Raw genomic sequence first — 25,964 nt, forward strand, 5'->3', positions numbered from 1 at the left:
TCCGATGGCCTCAGCCTCCCAAGAAGGTATAGTTTTATCAGAAGCTGTTTGACACTAGAAACCACCAAGCTAATGAAACATTTAGAATTCTTGAAAATAAAATATTGTCATTGAAATTAAGACTACAATTTGTAGGATCCGCTCTAGATCAAACACTGGCAAAAAATAAACTGCCAAATTGAAATGTAGTTTTGGGAGCTTATCCAGAATGATACACAAATATGAAAAATAATTAAGAGGAAATGGTGGCTAGAACAAATGGCTTCAGCCTCTCTAAAAAGGAATCTCAGGAGGAAAAAAGAATGATGGAGAAGCAATATTTGAAGAAATTGTCATTGAGAATGAGAATTTATCAAAACTCTGGATGTATTGCCTGGATATATCATAATTAAATTGCATAATATAAAATATACAGAGGCATCCCTTAAGTCTGCCAGAGACTATAGACAGATTACTTGAAAAGCAACAGCTACACTGGTGACCAAACAATAAAAGCCAGGAGACAATGGAGTAATTATCTTCAAAAATCCTGAAGGAGAAAATAAAACTAGAAAAGCTACACTATTAAGAGTAAGGCAAAATAAATCCTATTTTCAAATAAACTCTATAAGGTTAACTACCCATAGGCCCTCCCAAAAAAAGGAACATACTTCTGCAAGAACATAAACAAAAGCTAAAACTATAAGATACAACATAAAGAAGGGCTATTCAATAGGTAGGTAATTTATGCTAAAGCCTTCATAGTGGATAGAAGAATAAAAATACACATTTAACTATACATTTTTCCATAAGAGTTCACTTTTTTTAGTATCTTAAGATTAATCACTAAAAGGGAAAGAGAAAAAAATCTAGAAAACTGTCAATTCTGCAGATGTAGGAAAGATGAAAAAATGAGAGCAGGGGTGGCTGGTGAGATGGCCAAATAGGAAGAGCTCCAGCCTGCAGTTCCCAGCAAGATCAACACAGAAGGTGGGTGATTTCCACATTTCCAACTGAGGTACCCAGCTCATCTTACTGGGAGTGCTTAGACAGTGGTTGCAGCCCACGGAGAGCGAGCCAAAGTAGAGTGGGGCATTGCCTCACCCGGAAAGCACAAGGGGTTGGGTAACTCCCTGCCCTAGCCAAGGGAAGCCATGAGGAGCCATGAGGAACAGTCCACTCCCGCCCAGATACTACACTTTTCCCACAGTCTTCCCAACCCACAGACCAGGAGATTCTCTCGGGTGCCTACATCACCATGGCCCTGGGTTTCAATCACAAAACTGGGTGGCCGTTTGGGCAGACACTGAGCTAGCTGCAGGAGTGTTTTTTTTTTTTTTTTTCATACCCCAGTGGTGCCTGGAATGCCAGAGAGATAGAACTGTTCACTCCCCTGGAAAGGGGGCTGAAGCCAGGGAGCCAAGTGGTCTAGTTCAGCAGATCCCACCCCCAAGGAGCCCAGTAAGCTAAGATCCACTGGCTTGAAATTCTCACTGCTAGCACAGCAGTCTGAAGTTGACCTGGTACACTCCAGCTTGGTTGGGAGAGGGGTGTCCACCATTACTGAGGCTTCAGTAGGCAGTTTTCCCCTCACCGTGTAAACAAAGACACCAGGAAATTTGAACTGGGCAGAGCCCACTACAGCACCTCAAAGCTTCTGTAGCCAGACTGCCTCTCTAGATTCCTCCTCTCTGGGTGGGGCATCTCTGAAAGAAAGGCAGCAGCTCCAGTCAGAGGCTTATAGATAAAACTCCCCTCTCCCTGGGACAGAGCACCTGGGGGTAGGGGTGGCTGTAGGCACAGCTTCAGCAGACTTAAACATTCCTGACTGCCAGCTCTGAAGCACAGCGCTCGAGCTCTGCTAAGGGACAAATTGCCTCCTCCAGTGGGTCCCTGACCACTGTGATTCCTGATTGGGAGACACCTCATGCAGGAGAGCTCTGGCTGACATCTGGTAGGTGCCCCTCTGGGATGAAGCTTCCAGAGGAAGGAACAGGCAGCAATCTTTGCTGTTCTGCAGCCTCTGCTGGTGATACCCAGGCAAACAGGGTCTGGAGTGGACCTCCAGCAAACTCCAGCAGACAGGCCTGACAGTTAGAAGGAAACTAACGAACAGAAAGGAATAGCATCAACATCAACAAAAAAAAGTCCACACAGAAACCCCATCTGAAGTTCACTAACATCAAAGACCCAAAGATAGATAAATCCATGAAGATGAGAAAAAAACAGCACAAAAAGGCTGAAAATTCCAAAAACCAGAATGCCATTTCTCCTCCAAAGGATCACAACTCCTCACCAGCAAGGGAACAAAACTGGTTGGAGAATGAGTTTGATGAACTGACAGAAGTAGGCTTCAGAAGGTGGGTAATAACAAACATCTCCAAGCTAAAGGAGCATGTTCTAATGCAATGCAAGGAAGCTAAGAACCTTGAGAAAAGATTAGAGGAATGGCTAACTAAAACAACCAGTTTAGAGAAGAACATAAATGACCTAATGGAGCTGACAAACACAGTATGGGAACTTCGTGAAGCATACACAAGTATCAATAGCTGAATCGATGAAGTGGAAGAAAGGATATCAGAGACTGAAGATAAACTTAATGAAATAAAGCATGAAGATTAGAGAAAAATGGAAAGGAATGAACAAAGCCTCCAAGAAATATGGGACTATGTGAAAAGACCAAACCGATATTTGATTGGTGTACCTGAAAGTGATGGGGAGAATGGAACCAACTTGGAAAACACTCTTCAGGATGTTATCCAGGAGAACTTCTCCAACCTAGCAAGACAGGCCAAGACACATAATTGTCAGATTCACCAAGGTTGAAATGAAGGAAAAAATATTAAGGGCAGCCAGAGAGAAAGGTTGGGTTACCCACAAAGAGAAGTCCATTGGATTAACAGCAGGTCTCTCTGCAAAACTCCTACAAGCCAGAAGAGAGTGGGGGCCAATATTCAACACTCTTAAAGAATTTTCAACCCAGAATTTCATATCCAGCCAAACTAAGCTTCATAAGCAAAGGAGAAATAAAATCCTTTACAGACAAGCAAATGATGAGAGATTTTGTCACCACCAGGCCTACCTTACAAGAGCTCCTGAAGGAAGCACTAAGTATGGAAAGGAAAAACCAGTAGCAGCTACTGCAAAAACATACCAAATTGTAAAGACCATTGACACTATGAAGAAACTGCATCAACTAGTGGGCAAAATAACCAGTTAACATCACAACAGGATCAAATTCACACATAACAATATTAACCTTAAATGTAAATGGGCTAAATGCTCCAATTAAAAGACACAGACTGGCAAATTGGATAAGGAGTCAAGACCCATTGGTGTGCTGTATTCAGGACACCCATCTCACATGCAAAGACACACATAGGCTCAAAATAAAGGGATGGAGGAATGCTTACCAAGCAAATGGAAAGCAAAGCAGGGTTGCAATCCTAGTCTCTGATAAAACAGACTTTAAACCAACAAAGATCAAAAAAGACAAAGAAGGGTATTACATAATTGTAAAGGGATCAATGAAACAAGAAGGGCTAACTATCCTAAATATATATGCACTCAATACAGGGCACCCAGATTCATAAATCAAGTTCTTAGAGACCTACAAAGAGACTTAGACTCCCACACAATAATAATGGGAGACTTTAATACCCCACTGTCGATAGTAGACAGATCAACAAGACAGAAAATTAACAAGGATATTCAGGACTTGAACTCAGCTCTGCACTAAGCAGACCTAATAGACATCTACAGAACTCTACACCCCAAATCAACACAATATACATTCTTCTCAGCACCACATCACACTTATTCTAAACTTGACCACATAATTGGAAGTAAAACACTCCTCAGCAAATACAAAAGAATGGAAATCATAACAAACAGTCTCTCAGACCACAGCACAATCAAGTTAGAACTCGGCATTAAGAAACTCACTTGAAACTGAACAACTACATGGAAACTGAACAACCTGCTCCTGAATGACCACTGGGTAAATAATGAAATGAAGGCAGAAATAAAGAAGTTCTTTGAAGCCAATGAGAACAAAGACACAACGTACCAGAATCTCTGGACACAGCTAAAGCAGTGTTTAGAGGGACATTTAAAGCACTAAATGCCCAGAGGAGAAAGTGGGAAAGATCTAAAATCAACACCCTAACATCACAATTAAAAGAACTAGAGAAGCAAAAGCAAACAAATTCAAAAGCTAGCAGAAAACAAGCAATAACTAAGATCAGAGCAGAACTGAAGGAAATAGAGACACAAAAAACCCTTCAAAAAAAAAAAAATCAATGAATCCAGGAACTGGTGTTTTGAAAAGATTAACAAAATAGACCACTAGCCAGACTAATAAGAGAAAAATCAAACAGACAATAAAAAATGATAAAGGGGATATCACCACTGATCCCACAGAAATACAAACTACCATCATAGAATACTATAAACACCTCTACACAAATGTACTGGAAAATCAAGAAGAAATAGATAAATTCCTGGACACATACACTCTTCCAGGACTAAACCAGGAAGCAGTCAAATCCCTGAACAGACCAATAACAAGTTCTGAAATTGAGGCAGTAATTAATAGCCTACCAACCAAAGAAAGCCCAGGACCAGACAGATTCACAGCCGAATTCTACCAGAGGTACAAAAAGGAGCTGATATCATTTCTTCTGAAACTATTCCAAACAATAAAAAAAGAGGGACTCCTCCTTAACTCATTTTGTGAGGCCAGCATCATCCTGATACCAAAACCTGGCAAAGACACAACAAAAAAAAATTTCAGGCCAATATCCCTGTTAAACATTGATGCAAAAATCCTGAATAAAATACTGGCAAACCAAATCCAGCAGCACATCAAAAAGCTTATCCAACACAATCAAGTCAGCTTCATCCCTGGGATGCAAGGCTGGTTCAACACACGTAAACAATAAATGTAATCCATCACATAAACAGAACCAATGACAAACACCACACAATTACCTCAATAGATGCAGAAAAGGCCTTCAATAAAATTCACCTCTTAATGCTAAAAACTCTCAATAAACTAGGTATTGATGGAACATATCTCAAAATAATAAGAGCTACTTATGACAAACCCACAGCCAATATCATACTGAACGGGCAAAAGCTGGAAACATTCCCTTTGAATACCAACACAAAACAAGATGCTGCCCTCTCTCACCACTCCTATTCAACACAGTATTGGAAGTTCTGGCCAGGGAAATCAGGCAAGAGAAAGTAATAAAGGATATTCAAATAGGAGAAGAGGAAGTCAAATTGTCTCTCTTTGCAGATAACATGATTGTATATCTGGGAAACCCCATTGTCTCAGGCCCAAATCTTAAGCTGATAAGCAACTTCAGCAAAGTCTTGGGATAAAAAGTCAATGTGCAAAAATCACAAGCATTCCTATAGACCAATAATAGACAAACAGAGAGCCAAATCATGAGTGAACTCTCCCATTCACAATTGCTACAAAGACAATAAAATACCTAGGAATACAGCTAACAAGGGAAGTGAAGGACATCTTCAAGGAGAACTACAAACCACTGTTCAAAGAAATAACAGATGACACAAACAAATGGAAAAACATTCCATGCTCATGGATAGGAAGAATCAATACTGTGAAAATGGCCATACTGCCCAAATTAATTTATAGAATCAATGCTATCCCCATCAAGCTACCACTGACTTTCTCCACAGAACTGGAAATATCTACTTTAAATTTCATATGGAACCAAAACAGCCCATATAGACACGACAATGCTAAGCAAAAAACACAAAGCTGGAGGCATCATGCTACCTGACTTCAAACTATGCTACAAGGCTACAGTAACCAAAACAGCATGGTACTGGTACAAAACAGATATATAGACCAATGGAACAGAACACAGGCCTCAGAAATCACATCACACATCTACAACCATCTGATCTTTGACAAATCTGACAGAAACAAGTAATGGGGAAAGGATTCCCTATTTAATAAATGTTGTTGGGAAAACTGGCTAGCCATATGCAGAAAACAAACTGGACCCCTTCCTTACACCTTATACAAAAATTCACTCAAGATGGATTAAAGACTTAAACGTTAGACCTGAAACCATAAAAACCCTAGAAGAAAACCTAGGCAATACCATTCAGGACATAGGCATGGGCAAAGACTTTATGACTAAAACACCAAAAGCAATGGCAACAAGAGCCAAAATTGACAATGGGATCTAATTAAAGAACTTCTGCACAGCAAAAGAAACTATTATCAGAATGAACAGGCAACCTACAGAATGGCAGAAAATTTTTGCAATCTATCCATCTGACAAAGGGCTAATATCCACAATCTACAAGGAACTTAAATTTACAAGAAAAAACAATCCCATCAAAAAGTGGGCAAAGGATATGAACAGACACTTCTCAAAAGAAGACATTTATGTGGCCAACAAACATGAAAAAAGCTCATCATCACTGGTCATTAGAGAAATGCAAATCAAAACCATAATGAAATACCATCTCACTCCAGTTAGAATGGCGATCATTAAAAAGTCAGGAAATAACAGATGCTGGAGAGGATGTGGAGAAATAGGAACACTTTTACACTGTTGGTGGGACCATAAACAAGTTGAACCGTTGTGGAAGAGAGTGTGGTGATTCCTCAAGGATCTAGAACCAGACATACCATTTGACCCAGCAATCCCATTACTGGGTATATACCCAAAGCACTGTAAATCATTCTACTATAAAGACACATGCACACACGTTTATTGCAGCACTGTTCACAATAGCAAAGACTTGGAACCAACCCAAATGCCCACTGATGATAGACTGGATAAAGAAAATGTGACATATATATACCATGGAATAGTATGCAACCATAAAAAAGGATGAGTTCATGTCCTTTGAAGGGACATGGATGAAGCTGGAAACCATCATTCTCAGGAAACTAACACAGGAACAGAAAACCAAAAATACTGCATGTTCTCATAAGTGAGAGTTGAACAATGAGAACACATGGACACAGGTAGGGCAACATCACACACTTGGGCCTGTCAGGTGGTGCTAGGGGAGGGATAGCATTAGGAGAAAAACCTAATGTAGATGGGTTGATGGGTGCAGCAAACCACCATGGCATGTGTATGCCTATGTAACAAACCTGCACATTTTGTACATGTAGCCCAGAACTTAAAGTATAATGAAAAAATGCATTTTAATTTAAAAAAAAATGAGAGCAAAAAAAAGATGGCAAACAAAAAATGCAAAAGGAGATGTTTAACTAAATTGAAATACATCAGTAGTCATAGTAGATGTAAGTAGATTAAATTCTTCTTTTAAAAAAATTACAGATTGGATTTTTTTCATCCAGCAAAAATAAGAAATGGACAAATTCACAATCATAGTTTGAGATTTTCATACAACTCTATAAGAAACTGGTATAGATCAAATAGACAAAAAAATAGAAGGGGTATAGAAACTTTTAATAAATTATGTTTGATCTAATATATAAAACTTTGCTCAAAACAGATAACATTTTTTCAAACATACACAGACCATTTACCAGAGAGACAATTCTAAATCACAAAGGAATTTGAAAGAAAAAAAAAATCATAAAGTTTATGTTCTCTGACAAGTTATTTAAATTAGAAACCACCAATAAACAGGTAGCCACATAAAACCTAACAAGCTTAGAAATTTCAAAATGTACTTCTAAACAACTTATGAAATAAAGAGTAAGTCATGATGGAAATTCTAAATACCTCTTGCTGAATGACTATAAAAATACTAGTACTTTTAATGGCAAAATCCACGATTACTTATGTACCAACCTAAGGATTAGAAATCCCCTAGGGCACGGTGCTCTCCAGCCCCAGAAAATCAATAATGATCTGTCTTAAGTAGGAGCCATAATTCCTTTCCCTTCAGCAGTGATTGGTCCAGGGTGGGCACATGATCCAGCTCTTAGCCAATGGGAGGTCAAGGGAAACCTGTTTTTTTAATTATTATTAATAAGATAGAGTCATGAGGTTAAAGCCTTTTGTCCCACCTTTTCCTTCCTGCTTTTGTCAGTGCCCTGTGACCAAATGATGTGTGGCACTGCAGCCACTGTTTTGGGCAATGAGTTTAAGGACAAAGCCAACTACTGCTAGAGATCCCAGAGCAGAAAGATGAGAAGAGCCTGGATTCTTGGACACACTGAGCCCCCGGCTGCCAACCTTAAGATGTTTTGCTATAAAAGATGATATTTTTTTTTTTGCTTAAGCCACTTTCAGGCACACTATCACTTGCAGTTGAAAATATAATGAATGCCATCACATTCCCAATGCTGTATTTCTCAGATCATCTTCAGAGAAGGAAACTAAAGCTAGCAAACCCTTGAAGGTACAGGGATCAGCATTCCAGCTGAGGTGTTTGGACTTTCCCTGGGAGGGAAATGTGTTCAGAAGATCCTCCCATCTCCAATGTGCCAACATCTACCTATGATACTTACCTCTCCTTTGCTTCACATCCTACCATGGCTCCCCATTGCTCTTAGGACAGAGTCTAAACTCCTCACTTACGAGCCTGTAATAGCTGGCTCCTGCTGGCCCCCTGGCATCACCAGTGATGCTTCCTACTTCCTACTTAGACCCCAGCCAGACCAAGCTACTTTTAGTTCTCAAATACCCTATCTCGCTTCTAGGCCTCTGCATTTGCTAATTTCTCTCTCATTTCCTCTGGCTCTCTCCTCATCCTTCGGGCCTCATCTCAAATGTTGTCTCCTCCAAGAGGCCTTCCTTGGTGTCTAGGCTGGATTCTGTAACCCGTTGGGGCTCCCATTGTGCCTTGTGATTTCTCTTATTAAACACTTATTGAACTGGATTGTGATTGTTTTCATAACTGCTCTGCACTATGCTGCTGCTTCCAGCTCCCTTTCCTAACTTCTGGCCCTGATTACCAAATGTGAGCTTAGGCTCATGGCCAGATTCTTGGCTGTAGACTCAAAGACAACTACTTCCCATAGACCCCTCCATCACTTTTTTTGCAGTCACGTCTGCAGTTGGATATGCTTGGTTTCTCAATTTGGTGACTTTTATCCTTTAAGTCCTCTTCTGGGTTTCACTTTCTCACTCCTCTCACAATTATGGGAGGTCTAGTCCCTGTGGTAAATCTCTTATCCTAGACACTTGCAGTAACTCTTCTCCCCTGACTGATAACACAATCCAGAGCAGACACCGTCTCCTGGTTTTGGAGATGGAGACATGACCCAGAACCCCATCCAAACAATTCTACCCCACCCCATTCACAGTGATTGGTTTAGGCATGTACATATGACCCAGTCCTGGCCAATGAGAACCTGCCTTAGGATTTTTGTTGGAAAACAGGAGCAGTCTTTCCGCTGTGGTTGCTGAGCCAGTTGTTTGGAAGCCTGGAGCAACTGGCAATTTCTTGCCATAATGTAGAAAGGACTACTGGAGAATGAGGCCAACAGAGAGGAAAGCAGGATGAAGAAAGGGAGAGGTGCAGATTCCATGGGACATTGCTGAGTGCCTGCATCCATCTTTGCCTGAAGCTAATCCTACCTCTAGGCTTATTATAGCTCAATTCAGTCATAGTTGGTTTTTTGTACCATCTAGTCAAAAGAGCCTGGCCAATGTGTGAATAACTATCTGTTAAATAAATGAATCTCAAATTGGCTGTGGCTATTTAGGGTTTTTTTTTTATTTGTTTAATCCATTGTTTTGTTTTTAGAAGAAAAAAAGAATTTAGAGGGTCATTGTTATATGAAAAATGAATCCTAGATAGAATCCTAGGAAGGGATTTTAATCATCATTTAATCCAATGCTTTTTTAAATTACCAATATGGAAATTGAGGCTCAAAGAGGGTATCTAACTTTCCAGGATCACATGGCCAGGTAGAGAATGTATAATCTGAATATGCTCATAAGGAAACATCAGACAAATACAAAATGAGCATTATTATTTCTTTAAACAAAAAGGTGGTAGGTAGGGTGAGGATATTCCAGTATTTTTCAAAAATGTCAACGCCATAAAAAACCAAAGGCTATGAAATATTCCAGATTAAAGGAGACTAAGGAGACATGAAAACTAAATGTAATATTCGACCCTAAACTGGATTCTGTACTGAAGGGAAAAAAAACACACCATTAGGACATTATTGGATTAACAAAATATGAATATAAAAAAATTTTAGCTATGTTAAATTAATTTTAGCAATGTTAAGTTTCATAAAATTTACCAAAATGCAGTCAAGATCACTCAGCAAGCCTGAATAAACCAAATCCTATCCCCAAAAACATCAGACCCAAAGGATTTAAAGTTTGATCAAACTTGTAAAGAACAAGTAATCTCTATTATATCAATTTTTTCATGGAATAAAAAAATAGACAGTTTGTGCTACTGCAACAGAGCACCTGAGACTGGGTAATTTACAAAGAATAGAAATATATTTCTCATAGCTCTAGGGGCTAATAAGTCCAAGACCAAAGCACCAGCAGGTTCACAGTCCAGTGAGCACTGCTCCCTGCTTCAAATGGTGTCCTCTTGCTGCATCTTTGGGAAGGGCACAAAAAAAAAAAAAAAAAAAAAAAAAGATGAATGCTGTGTCCTCACAAGGCAAAAAGAGATGAAACTAACACTGTGTCCTCACATGGTAGAAGGGCAAAAAAGGCACTAGGATGCTTCCATCATCCTCTTTTATAAGGGCATCTAATTCATTCATGAAGGAAGATCTTTCATGACTTAATCACTTCCAAAAGGCTCATCCTCTTAACACTATCACAGTGGGTATTAGGTTCCAACATATGAGTTTAGAGGGGGCACATACATTTAAACCATAGCAATAAGCAATTTGTTTTTCATGGCTATAATAACTGATATCAAAATGGGCATGGGCAGTTCAAGGAAAGAAAATTACAGACCAATCTCACTAACATTAGATGTAGAAAAAAAAAAATTTTTTTTGAGATGGAATCTCACTCTTGTCACCTAGGCTGCAGTGCAGTGGCACAACCTGGGCTCACTGCAACCGTTGCCTCCGAGTTCAAGTGATTCTCCTGCCTCGCCCTCCCAATCAGCTGGGATTATAGGCACACACCACCAAGCCCAGCTAATATTTTGTATTTGTAGTAGAGACAGGGTTTCATCGTGTTTCCCAGGCTTGTCTTGAACTCCTGACCTCAAATGATCCACCCACCATGGCCTCCCAAAGTGCTGGGATTACAGGCATGAGCCACCGCACCCAGCCAGATGTAGAAAATTCTAAATAAAGTAGTGACAAGTCATTTTGGGAGTGTGTTAAAGATGATAAAGCATAGCCAAGGAACTTCCCTATCCTGTTAGTAGATGATAAACTCTGAAGAGTTATTTGAAAACAGCTAGAGGAATTTAAAGTACTCATATTTTTTGGCACAATTCTAAGTACATACCTCAGAAACACTCTTGCACACATATATATGGAGACATGTACAGGAATGTTACATCGTTCTTAATAGCCAAAAGGGGGGCCTAAATATTCATCAATGAGAAAAATAAGCTGTGGCATGTTCATACCATATAATAGTTAAAATGAATCCACTAGAGCTGTCTTTCAACATAGATAAAATTTTAAAGCAGTGGTCCCCAACCTTTTTGGCACCAGGGACCAGTTTCACAGAAGACCATTTTTCCATAGAATTGAGGGGTGGAGGTGGTTTGGAATGAAACTGTTCTACCTCAGATCATCAGGCATTTGAGTCTCATAAGGAGCATGCAACCTAGATCCCTCAATCCACGTTCACAATAGAGTTCTTGTGCTCCTATGAGAATCTAATGTCACCACTAATCTGACAGGAGATGGAGCTCAGGCAGTAATGCTCACTCACCAGCCACTCATCTCCTGCTGTGCGGCCCAGTTCCTAATGGGCTGTGGACTGGTACTAGTCCATGGCCCAGGAGCTGGGGACACCCCTTCTTTAAAGTATCAAATCAAGTGAAAAAAGCCTCAGAATTGTCTTTGTCTTCTCAGGCTGTCATAACAAATACCATAGACCGGGTGGCTTAAATAACAGATTTATTTCTCATGGTTCTGGAGGCTAGAAGCCCAATATCGGTGCAGCAGCTGATTCAGCATCTGGTTCAGGCCCTCTTCCTTCCTGGACAGCTGCCTTCCAGCTATATTATCACTCACATGGCTGAATGAAAGAGAGAAGGATCAAATCTCTCATGTCTTTTCTTATAAGAGCACTAATCCCATTCATGGGTACTCCCCCTAATCACCTTCAAAAGGTCCCACATCAAAATGCTATCACATTGGAGATTAGGATTTAAATATTAACTTGGGAGGAGGACATAAACATTCAGCCCATACTAGAAGGATCCATATATGATAAAGCAAAAAAGCATCCATAAACATGGGTAAACATGTACATGTATGTGTATGAAACGTGTCAGACTGATACACACTGAATTTGTGTTCAAGATTAAAGAGGTCATTTGCAAGAGATATACACTTGCTTTAATTGTATCTGTAAGACTTAATCTTTCCATAAAATCTGAAGTAAATATAAGGTTAAAACTGATGAAGCTGAATGTTGGGTGTATGAGGTTTATTGTCTATAAGCTTGAAATATTTCACAGCAATTTAATTACACTTTTAAAAACTAGTCCAAGATATTTTCCAAAAGGAATTCTCCTCTCTATTACTCTCTTAATCATTAGATTTTTTAAAACCATTCAAAAGATTTAATGCCCTGAAAGATTTTTAATCAGGCCTCAACATTATATTAAATGAGTGGTGAGACTAAAGATTCTGTATTCTGATTGAACACTCAGTCCTCTTTCTCAAAGCACTGAAGCCATCTGCTTTAAAAAAGTACTCTTTTAGCACTATTAACCCACCTAATCTATCTTCAGACTAGGTACCCTCAATAGTTACTGGTGATTTCTGGTGATTTGGGGAAAGGAGTCAGCTACTAAAATAATTATGAAAAATATGCTTCCCTTTTGAAAGTACTTGAAGCAGGAAAAGAACCTATTTCTTCCCTGGGTAGAAATATAACAAGAATTTTAAGAGCTTTGACAGTTTTAGTCCCCATTAAAGCAATTGAAAAAGTTAGCTAATTGCTTTCTTCTTCAGGAAACGGCGCTAGGTTATTTAGATCACATCCCTCACTGAGAACAACAAAAAATACTGGATAACTTTAAAAAAGGAAAAAAAAAAAAAAAAAAAAAAAAAACTCTTTAAAAGCATGAGCAAGGTGACAAGAAAGCAAAGACCAAACCTCAGGGAAAGGGAGATGCTAGAGAAACAAATAGAGCCAATGCCTTTCTTAAGGGTATTGGCAACTCTCCTAAAAATGAACTTTTGTTTTGGCAGACTTGATTGAGCAAAAATTTCAGAAATCAATACCTAGGCTCCTAAGTTGGGAGTCTAAGAGACAACATTAAAATAGGATCCCAAAGGCTATGACTTCAGGGTAAGGATATACTCAAAAATACACCCAGTTATACCCCCTCCCCAGCTGGGACTGCAAAGATTTTTTTCTTCTGTGCTGAAGAGGGCAGAAAGAATCAGCACCAATTTGCCCTGGGGAAATTGTGACCACAGACTGGCCTCGGGTACATATGTAGCCCAGGTTCACGTCACCTGGGTGAGCCAAACTTTCACCTATGAATTCAGCTTAAAGTGCCTCAAGATTAGCAGTGCCCAACGATTGCAAAATACACACACACACACTCACACACACACACACACACATATGCAGATGTACACAATTCCTTTCTAGAGAAAGTTACCTTTATTCTAAGCCTCAAGTTGTGTCTAACTTTGAGCACAATAAGCACATTCAAAAATAATGAACCTCATAAAAGAATGCGTCCATGAGTGAAAAACCAAATATCAGAAACAAATATTTTAGAAACTGGAATTATCAAATATAAATAAAAGGTAAATCTATGTTTACTATGTCTAAAGAAACAAAGAATAAGCTTTAAAATATCTGCAGGGATTGGTAAACTATATAAAGCAACCTAGCAGATTTGAAAAATCAATAGAAAGTTTAGAAATAAAGACTACAATAACTATAAGTTTCAATGGTCGGCTTAATAGAAAATTAGATATAGCTAAGGGAAGAATTATTGAATTGGTCAAAAGAAGTATTCAGACTATAAAACAGGAAAAGTAATGAAAATTATAGAAGCAATATTAAGAAAATAGAATTATATTTTAAGTGGTCTGACAAACATTTAATCAGAGTCTCAGAAAGAAAGAGAGGGAATGAAATACAGGCAATCTTTGAAAAGATTGTGATGAGAATTTTGCGGAAGTGATGAAAGATTCCAGCTCAGCAAAACTCAAGCAAGATAAATAAAAAATTCATACTTATTCTGTCATAGGAAACTATAGAACAAAAAAGACAAAAAAAGTTATAAAAGCAAGCAGACTTTAAGAGATAAAGATTTCCTTCTAAGGAAGAACAGGTGGAGATTAGATTAATAACTTCTTAATAGCAGTAATGGAAGCCAGAAGACAGTGGAATGCCATATTAAACACATTGAAAGAAAATAGCTGCCTAACAAGAATTCCGCATTCATCAAAAGATGAATTTCAAGAACAACGAAATAAAGCATCAGAGAGCATATCACTATCAGACTCCCAAAAAGGACATTTTACAGGATATACTTAAAAAGATACCTCGGGTGGTGGGTCCAAGGAATGAAGGCATGAGAAGTGATAAGCATGTGAGTAGATCTTAGTGAATACTGACCATAAAAACAATAATGCCAGTGAGTTGAATGATTTTAAAAGATGACAGAATTAAAACAGCAGCAAAAGCATATTAGCCAGGAGAGGTGTAAAGAGAGTTAAAGTGCTCTAAATCTCGTGTGTAATTCAGGAGGATGGAAAACTAGTTGTAAGCTTTAGACTGCAGTACGTTTGCTGGTTTAGACTGCAGTACGTTTGCTGGTTTAGACTGCAGTACGTTTGCTGGTTTAGACTGCAGTACGTTTGCTGGTTTAGACTGCAGTACGTTTGCTGGTTTAGACTGCAGTACGTTTGCTGGTTTTCACTTATTGAGTAATCACTAAAAGAATAGTCCCAAAATTATGCAAAATAGTCAATACGTTTAAAAGAACAATAGAATGACTATAGTTAACATTAGCTGATTGTGTATTTCAAAATAGCTAGAAGAGAATAATTTGAATGTTCCTAGAAGAAAAGAAATATTTAAAGTCATGGATGTCATGATTACCCTAATTATATATGAATATACCTAATTATCACATGTACCCTGAAAATATATACATCTAGTATCAATTTTTAAAATTAAATAAAAGTAAAAGACAACAAGGATGGGAAAAGAAAAGCACAAAACAGGCAGGACAAAATACAATCAAAATACAGAATACTGCGCTGCTTTGAAAATGAATAAACTACTGCCACGTGGAAAAAATGGGCTCATCACACAAACATAATATTGAAGGAAAAAAGACAAAAAGTCATATGAAACATGATTCTATTTATCCATTTAAAAACAGGCTATGTAGGAAAACCTAGATAGGTGGTAAACCTACAAAGGATAGCATAGAAATTATCACCAAAAGCAGGGGTGAGACAGAAGAATAGGGTCTTCTGGGGTATGTGTGTTCAATTCTACATGGCAGCAATCTGGGTGTTTGCTTTATAACGATAGATTAAGCTGCACACTTTTTTGAATTTTGTGTGTGTTCCATTTCAAAAACAGTTTGAAACAAAGTTAATCAAGTAGTTTGATCACCCTGCCTCCTAATCTCAGCTATACCTTCAACAGTGTTTGCTTATTTCCCTCCACAGACCATTTTTCACGGAGTCGTGCTCCTCGGCAGCTTCCTGATGTACTTTGTGGTATCCCTCCTGTACAATGCCACCTGCGTCATCTGCAACAGCCCCACCAATCCCTATTGGGTGATGGAAGGCCAGCTCTCAAACCCCACTTTCTACCTCGTCTGCTTTCTCACACCAGTTGTTGCTCTTCTCCCAAGGTTTGAGCACTGGGGCTGTGTTTCTTTCCTAAAATTACCAATCTCCCTTTAATAAGCCATTTTTATAACCCAAGAGTCAGGAGTTTGACTTTTGCTGGGATACTTGAGGCTACTGTTTCAGAAACAGAGAGCTGGGACAGAAAGAACAATGAACAACCAAGGAGGCAAATAACATGGACTGTGTTCCCAGGTTAGCCACAAAGTAGTGAAGTCACCAAATCAGTGTGACCTCAGTTGTGACATCTATAAAATGGGAGTATCAATTCCTACCCTCCTGCCTTACAAATTTTTTGTGTGATAAAGAATTATTTTGAGAGGCTCTATGGTCCTTTTTTGTATTAGTCTAGGAATCTCATACTCAAATGCCTACAGGGATAGGCCAGCAAGTTCAGCAGGCCAGCTGGAGTACAGACATTGGAAGAAAGAGCTTCTCAGCTTCTATCATGGCCACAAGGAAAGATCAAGTCAAACATTCCAGAGCTTCAGAGTTTTCCCAGAAATTCAAATTTTGCATGAAATTGCCAACGTTTAAATATTATTCAAATTTGTTTAAACACACACCTTCCATACAAGACCTGCCTTAGACAAATTATCCATGCCCAGGGACTATGTCAGCTATTTCCAGGTTAAACCCTCTGCAGTAAATGTACCTTTTCCAGAAAAATAGCAACAGCAACTATAAATGCCTTGCCTTTCCTTGGAGCTCACTCTTGACATAGGCTCTCCCATCTAGCCTCTCATTTTGTTTTTGCCATGAGCTAAGTGTTGGGCAGAGCTATGGTTCTAGTACCCCACTCATGGGACAGCTGAAGTACCAAGAGGGACCAGAATGTGTTCACAGGCCTACCACTGATGATAGTGGGAGCTAGGTTCTCCCAACTCAAAGGCCAGTGTTCTATTCTGCAGCCCACACTCTCCAGTCAGAGCAGTGAACTTGACGATGATGTTCCCACGGGCAAGACTTAGCCTCTCTCCATCCCTAGGATCTCACCACTCTGAACATCACAATCAAGCCATTTTATCTTTTTAAGCAATAGAAAACAGACAATTATACAAAACTTTTTTATCCCAAAATTAGAGACCCGTCAACAGGCCTTACTTCCTTTAATAAGTTTGGTGGTTTGCTTAACCTAGTTTCCCTTGTCCCTAGGTTCTCTTGGCCCTGGGTTCTCTTGTCTTCTAACTTTATGTTCTCTCCATAAACAGCAATCACTATCATGGATTTAAAAATTATTTTTAGCAGACGACTCTTCACCATAAATTCCCGGCCCAGACCTCTCTTATGAATTCAAGACACATCTTTCTAGCTACCTATTCATCACCTCCACTGGTCATATTAAGTCTGAGGAAATGGAGACATTTCTAATTGAATTCATGGTTCCACCCTCTATCACTGGCACCACCCCAGAAATCTGGGTATCTCCAGAGTTTCTTTCAGAAAATGCTACCCACTTAGGACAAAGTCAGGCCCCAGGGAATTATTCTTGACATCACCTGCTAACTCATGGCCATATCTAGCCTTTCACCAAGTACTGACAGTTCTGTCCACTACGTATTTCTCAAACCCATCTACTATTTCCATTTCTACAGCCACTACTACCAATAGACTATTACCCTTACACCCCAAATTATTTCAGTAGTCTCCTATTGGATCTTACTCTAGTCCATTATCATTGGCTCAAAGCGTGATGTCACCTATTTCTAACCCTCCAAGGGCTTCCCAAGACCTCTGCAATAAAGCACAAAAACCATAAACCTGGTCCACAATTCCTCCCTTCTCTGCTTGTGCCAAACCCTCCTGGGACATATTCCCCTACTCTTATCATCACTCCCCAAGCTTCAGCCATCGTGCCTAGGTTTTGATTCTCATCCCCTTGGCATGGCTACCTCCTATGCATCCTGCAGCTTTCAGCTTTAAAAGGTTACTTTGTGTAAACCTTTTCCCCAAGCCACTACCTTCCTCCTCCATTCATTTATTCAACAAATACTTATCAAGTCCCCACAATGGGCCAGGCCCCCAAAGGATTAAGCCACAAACACAAGAGACAAGGTTTTTGCTGTCATTTAAGAACACATGGACACAGGAAGGGGAATATCACACACCGGGGACTGTTGTGGGGTGGGGGGAGGGGGGAGGGATAGCATTAGGAGATATACCTAATGCTAAATGACGAATTAATGGGTACAGCACACCAACATGGCACATGTATACATATGTAACAAATCTGCACATTGTTCACATGTACCCTAAAACTTAAAGTATAATAATAATAAAATTAAAAATAAATAAATAAACATGTGAATATAGTTATAAATGGAGGGGGCATTTCCTCAAGGAAGACATTTAAGGGCTAATAGGGCATGGGTTTGAGAAATACATAGCAGGTGGAACTGTCAGCACTTCCTTCCTTGAGGAAGAAATATTTAATATCAGTGATCAGGTGTTTGGCACTCTCATTGCCTTCTCCATTTATAACTATATTCACATGTTACATGACAGCAAGGACCTTGTCTTTCCTATTCATAGCTTAATCCCTTGGGGGCCTGGCCCATTGTGGGAACTTGAAAAGCATTTGTTGAATAAACGAATAGAGGAGGAAGGCAATGGCTTGAGGAAAAGGTTTACACTAAGGAAATTCCAGTTTTGAAGCAAAAAGTCAAATATTTCCTGGGACACATACATGGCCCCTACTACCTCACTGGGTGAGATGTGAGAGAACAAAACACAGTTTATCTGGTTCCATGAGATCTACTGTAATTTTCAGAAATCTCTTGTCCACTGGCAGGGGTTGGCCGGGGGGTGGGGGGGGGGGGCAGGGGGTCACCTTGCAGCTTTTAGGCATAGTAGAAGAATAGGATCCTTCCTGCCTATAAGACTTCAAACATAAAAAATGTTTAAAGACTATCTTTGGGAATGACCTTAGATGTCCTCCAGGTCAGATAGATTACTTTTTTACTTTTTAGATAAGGCAACGGACATCTGGAAAGTGGATGTGAGTTGCCCACTGTCACGGCTTTTGTATATTTTCTCCATACACCACATAGTTATATTCACATTGTCACCCCTTTCCTTGCCTACACTTTGAACAGAGAGAAGATTCTAGACACAGATAAAGACTTCCAATTCCAGAGTCTACTACAGACTGCATGCAGCTTGGCAGGAGGAAAAAAACCTTGAGTCAGTCAACAGGGAGATGAGTTAACGTCTCAGGAGACCTTGGGAATCTCACCTCACCTCTTGGGGCCCCTATTTCTTTATCTGGCAAATCACAGTAATATGATGACACTGTCAAGTCAGCAAGGCCCACAGATTCAAGAAAAGAATGTGGATTCCAAAACTACTTTAAAATCATCAAGTTTCACAAAGGCTTAACACGACAGAGCAATTAAATTTGCCTAAATTGGAGTAGCCCAGAAATAGAATGGACTGCTTTGTGCATGGCAAATAAGAGACTAGTCTTTGGATTCAGAGTGTGTGGTTCTGACCATAGCTCAACCACTGTGTGGCTGTGGACAAATCATTAACTCTCTCAGTCTCTCAGTTTCCTCATCTGTACTCAGAGGCAAACAAAAGTAATAACCGCATGGGATTGTTGGGAAAAGAAAATGAGTTAATAATACATAAAGCACTTAGAATAGACCTGGTGTATAATAAATGTTAGCAGTTATGTTTTGTTGTTATTTTTGTTGTGAGCTACCCAAGACTAGAGGTGCCCAGACATGGATTTAATAGCAGTAAAGAGGATCTTGCTCCAGGCAGGGAGTTGGATTCTAAAGACCACCTTTTAATGCTGAAGTTTATGAAGTCAATGGAAATCAGAAATATCTTTATTCTGTTATTTCCCACCAGATACTTTTTCCTGTCTCTACAAGGAACCTATGGGAAGTCTCTAATCTCGAAAGCTCAGAAAATTGACAAACTCCCCCCAGACAAAAGAAACCTGGAAATCCAGAGTTGGAGAAGCAGACAGAGGCCTGCCCCTGTCCCCAAAGTGGCTCGACCCACCCACCACCCAGTGTCATCTATCACAGGACAGGACTTCAGTGCCAGCACCCCAAAGAGCTCTAACCCTCCCAAGTGGAAGCATGTGGAAGAGTCAGTGCTCCACGAACAGAGATGTGGCATAGAGTGCATGAAGGATGACTCATGCTCAGGGGACTCCTCAGCTCAACTCTCATCCGGGAAGCACCTGCTGGGGCCTAATAGGACAATGGCCTACCCAAGAGGACAAACTGATATGTCCCGGTGCTCAAAGAGGGGCAGCCATCGCCGATCCCAGAGTTCACTGACCATATGAGGAGCTGCAGAAATCTGTACAAACTCAACAACGGCCAGCCAGTCACTGGCCCACATAACCCTTGACCCCTTCCTCTTCATAGAGGAAACAACGTGCCAGTCTTTTTCTCCAACAACCTTGACTTCCGTGGAGGAAGTGCTGGCCCCAAGGAGTCTGACACAAAGACTGGAAACCCAGTCGGCCTCTGGTTTTCTGCTGCTCTCAGGCAGCACATCTTGTAAAGTTTGGAGAAGGAGGCTGTTTTTGTTGCATCGAGTTCTCAAATCAGTTTAGCCCAAAGCCATTCTTCTGACCCTCTAGATAAGCATAGCCTACAACCCAGTGCAACTGGGCCATAAGTTTCCAAGATTCCAACAAGTGTATCAACCCAGGCAATATCTCAGGATATGGAAGTTTCTGGGCTTATTTACCCCTCAGTGCCCAGAGTTAAAGTTTCAGAAGAGACTTGTGCACATAAGGGCTTCATCTCAAGTGTATTGCAGTAATGGCTGAGTCAGGGTTAATATCTCTTCTGGGCACAGCGAGTTGGTTCTGCTTTTTGCCTGTAAGCCAAAGAAAAGCCACGTGTAAAAAGCTACTACTAAAAGCCAGAAAGAAAAGTAGATTTGAACTCAGTGTCACAGACTCTTCTGAGGGTTTTAGGGTCACAGTTAGTGTAAGAGGCATGAAGACTAGACATGCAAAAGAGAACAGGTGCACCAGAGACCCCTGTTTTGGCTGACAGACCATATGTCCCACCATCTGGGGAATCTGACAAGAGGGCATAGGTGGCACTCTTTTTTTAAAAGCTATTTATTGTATTTATTTTTAAATAAAATTGCCCATCCTCATTCAGCTCTTAGAACAAAAGAACAAAACCCTGTAAATCAGGAGATATAAGCACATCTGCACCCAGAATAGGCCCATATGATAGGGCAACCCTGAGCTTAAACAATGACATCTTCAAGGGTAGAACTAATATGAAACCCCATTCAGCCTATTCCAGAATACCACCCTCTGGAAGACACTGGCCTGCATCAGTTAGAGTCAGAGGAAGTGTCACTTCACAGGGAAAAGAAGGATTATATAGACTTCCTATCCCTAGAGTTTATAAATGTCAACCATATAAAAGAGCTCAAAACAGGGTTAGAGGAATGAACAGTAGAATTTTAATAGGCCGTCCAAAGAAGCGAGGTCTGCTGTGGGCAAGTATAGCCTAACCCTAGTCTTGTAAAATAAGCCAGAAAGGGTTACTGAGCCACCTTAAGCTAGTACCTATATAGTAGGCAAAAAGTACAGAAATAGATGCAATAAGTGTGGTGAGTCTTTGAGCCTATGAGTCATGCCACCAGCCATAAATTGACCTATCACTCGAGAACCTCCTCAGCAAAGATGCCAGAAAACATTCAATCAAGTTGGCAAATGGCACAGGGAGCTGGCCCTCTGACCATCTTCCTGGCAAACCTGGACTGGAAGAGCCATTTGCAGCACTGCCCAGGAGCTAATACACTGTTTCACTGCCTCTGCCACATAATGATGCCAGCACTAGCCAGCGGGTGGGTATTTGGGGGAATCCTGCAGAGGACTGCCCAAGAAGGGACAGGTACACATACCTGGCAAAGTGGTGATGATTTGAATTGTTTCCAGTGAGGGGATTGAGTCAAAACTTGGATCTCAGGCACCCCAATTTTTCCCCCAATTTCTGGCTATGACTAAAAGCCAGAAAGAACAGAACAGTGGCCTCAGGAGATCTAAGTTTGAATCCTTGCTCTCTAGGATGCAGGTGGCTTGAAGCAGAATGCCACACCTGCAAGTTCGTTAGAACTGCCTTTCTTCCCAGGCTTGACATAGGTATTAAGTCAAAATTACATGGAACCCAGTGGTAAAAAAAAGCCTCTGAAAGCTGTAACACCCTCAGTAATAACAAAAGGGATTTTTATTTCACAGCTAAAGGGAAAAGAGGTGGAGAAGTTAAAAACTAATGTCTGATCCTCTTCCTAAGTTCCAAACTATAGCCAACACTCTGATGCTGCTCTTTTTTTTGTAGGACCAACCATCCCAGTTTGCCTGGGACTTTCTCATTTTTACACAGTGCCAAATCCTAGGAAACTGGAGCAACTGGTACAACTGGTCACCTAATCTTGCCCCTCTGTAAATCAAGCCAACTGTGACCATCCAATGTGCCATCCTACAGGGAAAAGTTATAACAACTATTCCCCTATAACATAATGCTAATGATTGTACTTAGTACATTTTTATACTTTTATGATATTTTACTGATTGGAAATGTCATCCTTTATTAAAAATAAACATGGTTTTCCATAGTTGCCTGCCAACCTAAGTTCATATTATTCTTCTTTTATATCATCATCACTAGTTCTGAGGACTTTCCCATCCACCTATCCTCTTTTGCATTCATTCATTTATTCATTCATTCATCTATCCAATAAATTTATGTTAAGCCCCTACTAGATATCTGACAATGTGTGAGGTGCTGTGAGAAGCTCAATCTGTCTTTGAGAAGCTCACATGTTTGTTGAGCATCCAATGCTGCCAACCCCCACTGAACGTATATAGAGTATCAGGAACATATTTGGCTATTTGAACCAACATGGAAGTATGACACAAACCAAAAGGGCTGTAAGAATTAGAAGCAGCACATGCAGTCTGGAACTCTAACCTAGGTACTCCTCTCCTTCTGGAAGCCCAGCACCAACCTTGAATCAAGACTGATTTGGTCCAGCACCAACCTCAAATCGAGACTGATTTGGGTGCCTCTTTTTATTCAATCAGTATCAACTAAGTGCCTGTTAGACATAGCACTGTGATAGGCAGCAAGGATAAAATAGGGAATAAAAACAGGCTCAGTTCCTGCCCTTAAAAAAATTCCCAATCTAGAAAGGGAGACAGATAATATTAAGGAAGTCAATCAATGTGATATTACACATTGTGAGAGGAAGCGAGAATGGAGATGAAGAGAGAGGAAGGTTCCCAGGATAATCAGAGAAGGCTTCTCCAAGAAGGAGACATTTCAGCTGAGACCTTAATCATGAGAACAAGGCAGCAAAGAAGGGCCCTTTCAGAGAATTAAGTACAAAAGCCCCAAAGAAGAAGAGTTTGTCATATTTAAGGAAAAGGAAGGAGGTTGGTGTGGCTAGAAGCCAGTAAGACAGAGGAGGTACCACAGGATCACGTTAGTAGTAACGACTGTATTTGCTCGCTGTGTGCTAGGTGATGGTCTAAGCACACATCATCATGGAAACCTCACAGCAGCTTTATAAGGTAAGGGTAGTTACCCTCCCCTCTTTCAGTTAGCTTCTGCTGCATAACCACCCCAACACTTGGTAAGTTAATGCAACAATCATTTCTGTGCCCATGATGCTGCGTGTAGGCAACTTGGGCTGGACTCCACCAGGAAATCTCACCTCTGCTCCACACAGAATCAGCTGAACTTGCTTCTGTCTGGGGCCTTGGCTGGTATGACTGGGATCTCTCTCCACGTAACGTCTCATCCTCAAGGAGGCCTGCCTGGCCTTGTCACATAGCAGCAACATTCTGGGAGTGAGAATAGAAGCTGCAAAGCCTTTGAGATCTAAGCTCAAACTCACACATCATCACTGCCCACCACATTCTATGGAAGCGAGTCCCAAGGCCAGCCCAGTTTCAAGGGTATAGGAAAATATATTCCACTTTTAATGAGAAGAGCTGTAAATAAACTTGAGGCCATTTGAAATCTACCACACCCTCATTCTCAGAGAGAAGCTGAACCTGATGTGTTATAAACATATCACAGTCATACAATTAACAGCAGCGAGGTGGCATTCTAATCCGTGGAGTCTGAAACCAGAGGCTGTACTCTTTTGTTTTTGAGTTGAAGTTTCACTCTTTCACCCAGGCTAGAGTACAGTGGCATGATCTCAGCTCACTGCAACCTCTGCCTCCTGGGTTCAAGCAATTCTCTTGCCTCAGCCTCCCGTGTAGCTGGGATTATAGGTGTCTGCCACCACACTCAGCTAATTTTTTTTTTAGTAGAGATGAGGTTTTGCCATGTTGACCAGGCTGATCTCAAACTCCTGACCTCAGGTGATCCACCTGCCTCGGCCTCCCAAAGTGCTGGGATTATAGGCATGAGCCACTGCACCTGGCTGAGGCTGTACTTTTGATCACAGGGCTACACAACTGCAAGATGAAGCTGGAGGGCAGGTGGGGACCAGATCACAGAGGGTCTTGTCCTGTCATATCAACATTCTCTTGAGAGGCAAGGTGGTGCAGTGCAGGCTTGAAAATTAGCAAGCCTGAATTTCATCCAACTGTCATAGACCTACAGCGTGACCTAGGAAAGGACCACAGCACAACATGTCCAGCCAGGTTGCTGCCAAGACTAAAGCTTCTGTAAGTAAGGAAGATACTAGCACCTAGGAAGAACCAGAATTCATGCCTGTATTGCCCTAACATATCTTGCCCTAAGTTGGGCACCCAGCCAGACCTTCCCATGGGCATGGAGAGCCCCCAGGAGAAGGCAGTCACACAGGAGTGAATCCTCCCAGGTACCCCAAAAAGAGAACCCCCAAGGGAACCTGGGACCCAGGCAGGACTCCACTGATAAAGGAGGTGGGACCTATAAGCTGGGGCAATGCCCTGAGCAGGCAGGCCTTTTGAGGGCACTATCAGAGGAGTACTGCTCAGCCAAAACTTCAAGACACCCACAGTGAGATTGTGGGCATTTTCAGACAGGAGCCAAGTCCAGGAGTCTTTTTGTTGGAAGGTGTTCTGGTGCCACCTAGCATCGGTGGAGGAGGTGCCTCACTGGGCGTTCTTCCTGTATCAGGAGCAGGGGAAACAGGACTGAGGGTGGCAGGTTGTGTGAAGACAGTGTGGGGTGATGAAGCCAGAAGTCAGAGGCCAGGTTTCAAGTTTGGGTCTGCCAGCAGTTTCCATGAGGCCTCTGGGCAAATCCTTTCACCAGGTTTCAACCTGTTTCCTCAAACTGTCGAGGTGGGAACCAGACTGGTTCCAACATGCTGTGATTCTTCAAGCTATTTGGGGAGGCTGATTACGGGGTAGGAATGACCTCTAGTACATTCAAGGCCTTGTGATTTACTATTTTGCAGCTATCTCTCTCTCTCTGCCTCCCTCCCCTCCCCTCCCTCTCTCCCTCATACACACACACACACCCCAGTGGAAAATCCCATGAAGGAAGGACCCTGGACTCATTCCCTGCTGTGTTCCCAGTGCTTGGCACATGGCAGTGCCCAAGAATACTGTGATTGTTGCTACTGAAGAAAATCATAAGTGAGGTCTGCTCTCAGACAGAGGTAAAGGGGAGATAATGGGTTGGCCCCCTATGCCTTTTTGAGGTCCTGGGTTGCCTTTTTCAGATTAGTGGCCATTAAGAAGCTGCAAATACCTGATGAGGGTCCGGGGCAGCTGCCGTCCCCAACTGTCAGGAGGCAAACCCAAGCCAGAACACCTCTTTTCCTCATGCAGGCCCTAAGGTATGCTAAGGAGTGGGGAAGAGGAGCTTTCATCTCCTGTAACCTCCATCAACACCTGCGCTTACACACCCCCAACAAAACATAATTGCTTACTATGTAATTAAAACACCAAGACAAGTCTCTAGTGCCCCTGTCCAAGCACTGCCCTGCCTGGAAGCCCCTCCTCTGAGGATATGCAGACTGCCACGGTCTCTCCCCTGACTCTTAGTAGGTC

The 25,964-nt window shown here is 41.1% G+C and overlaps 1 protein-coding gene across 2 annotated transcripts in view; it reads left to right on the forward strand.

The window, feature by feature from the left end:
• ATP10B (ATPase phospholipid transporting 10B (putative)) overlaps positions 1 to 22,591 on the forward strand; it is a 280,412-nt gene extending 257,821 nt beyond the window's left edge. For both annotated transcript variants that reach the window (XM_030825602.1, XM_030825591.1), the window contains exons 24-25: positions 15,791 to 15,978; positions 19,829 to 22,591. In XM_030825602.1, coding sequence (XP_030681462.1) covers positions 15,791 to 15,978; positions 19,829 to 20,276 — 636 coding nt within the window. In that variant the 3' untranslated portion in view covers positions 20,277 to 22,591. The remainder of the gene's footprint in view (positions 1 to 15,790; positions 15,979 to 19,828) is intronic.
• Positions 22,592 to 25,964: the final 3,373 nt, after the last annotated feature.

This window comes from Nomascus leucogenys, chromosome 2 (genome assembly GCF_006542625.1).
Source record: "Nomascus leucogenys isolate Asia chromosome 2, Asia_NLE_v1, whole genome shotgun sequence".
Lineage (NCBI taxonomy): Eukaryota > Metazoa > Chordata > Mammalia > Primates > Hylobatidae > Nomascus > Nomascus leucogenys.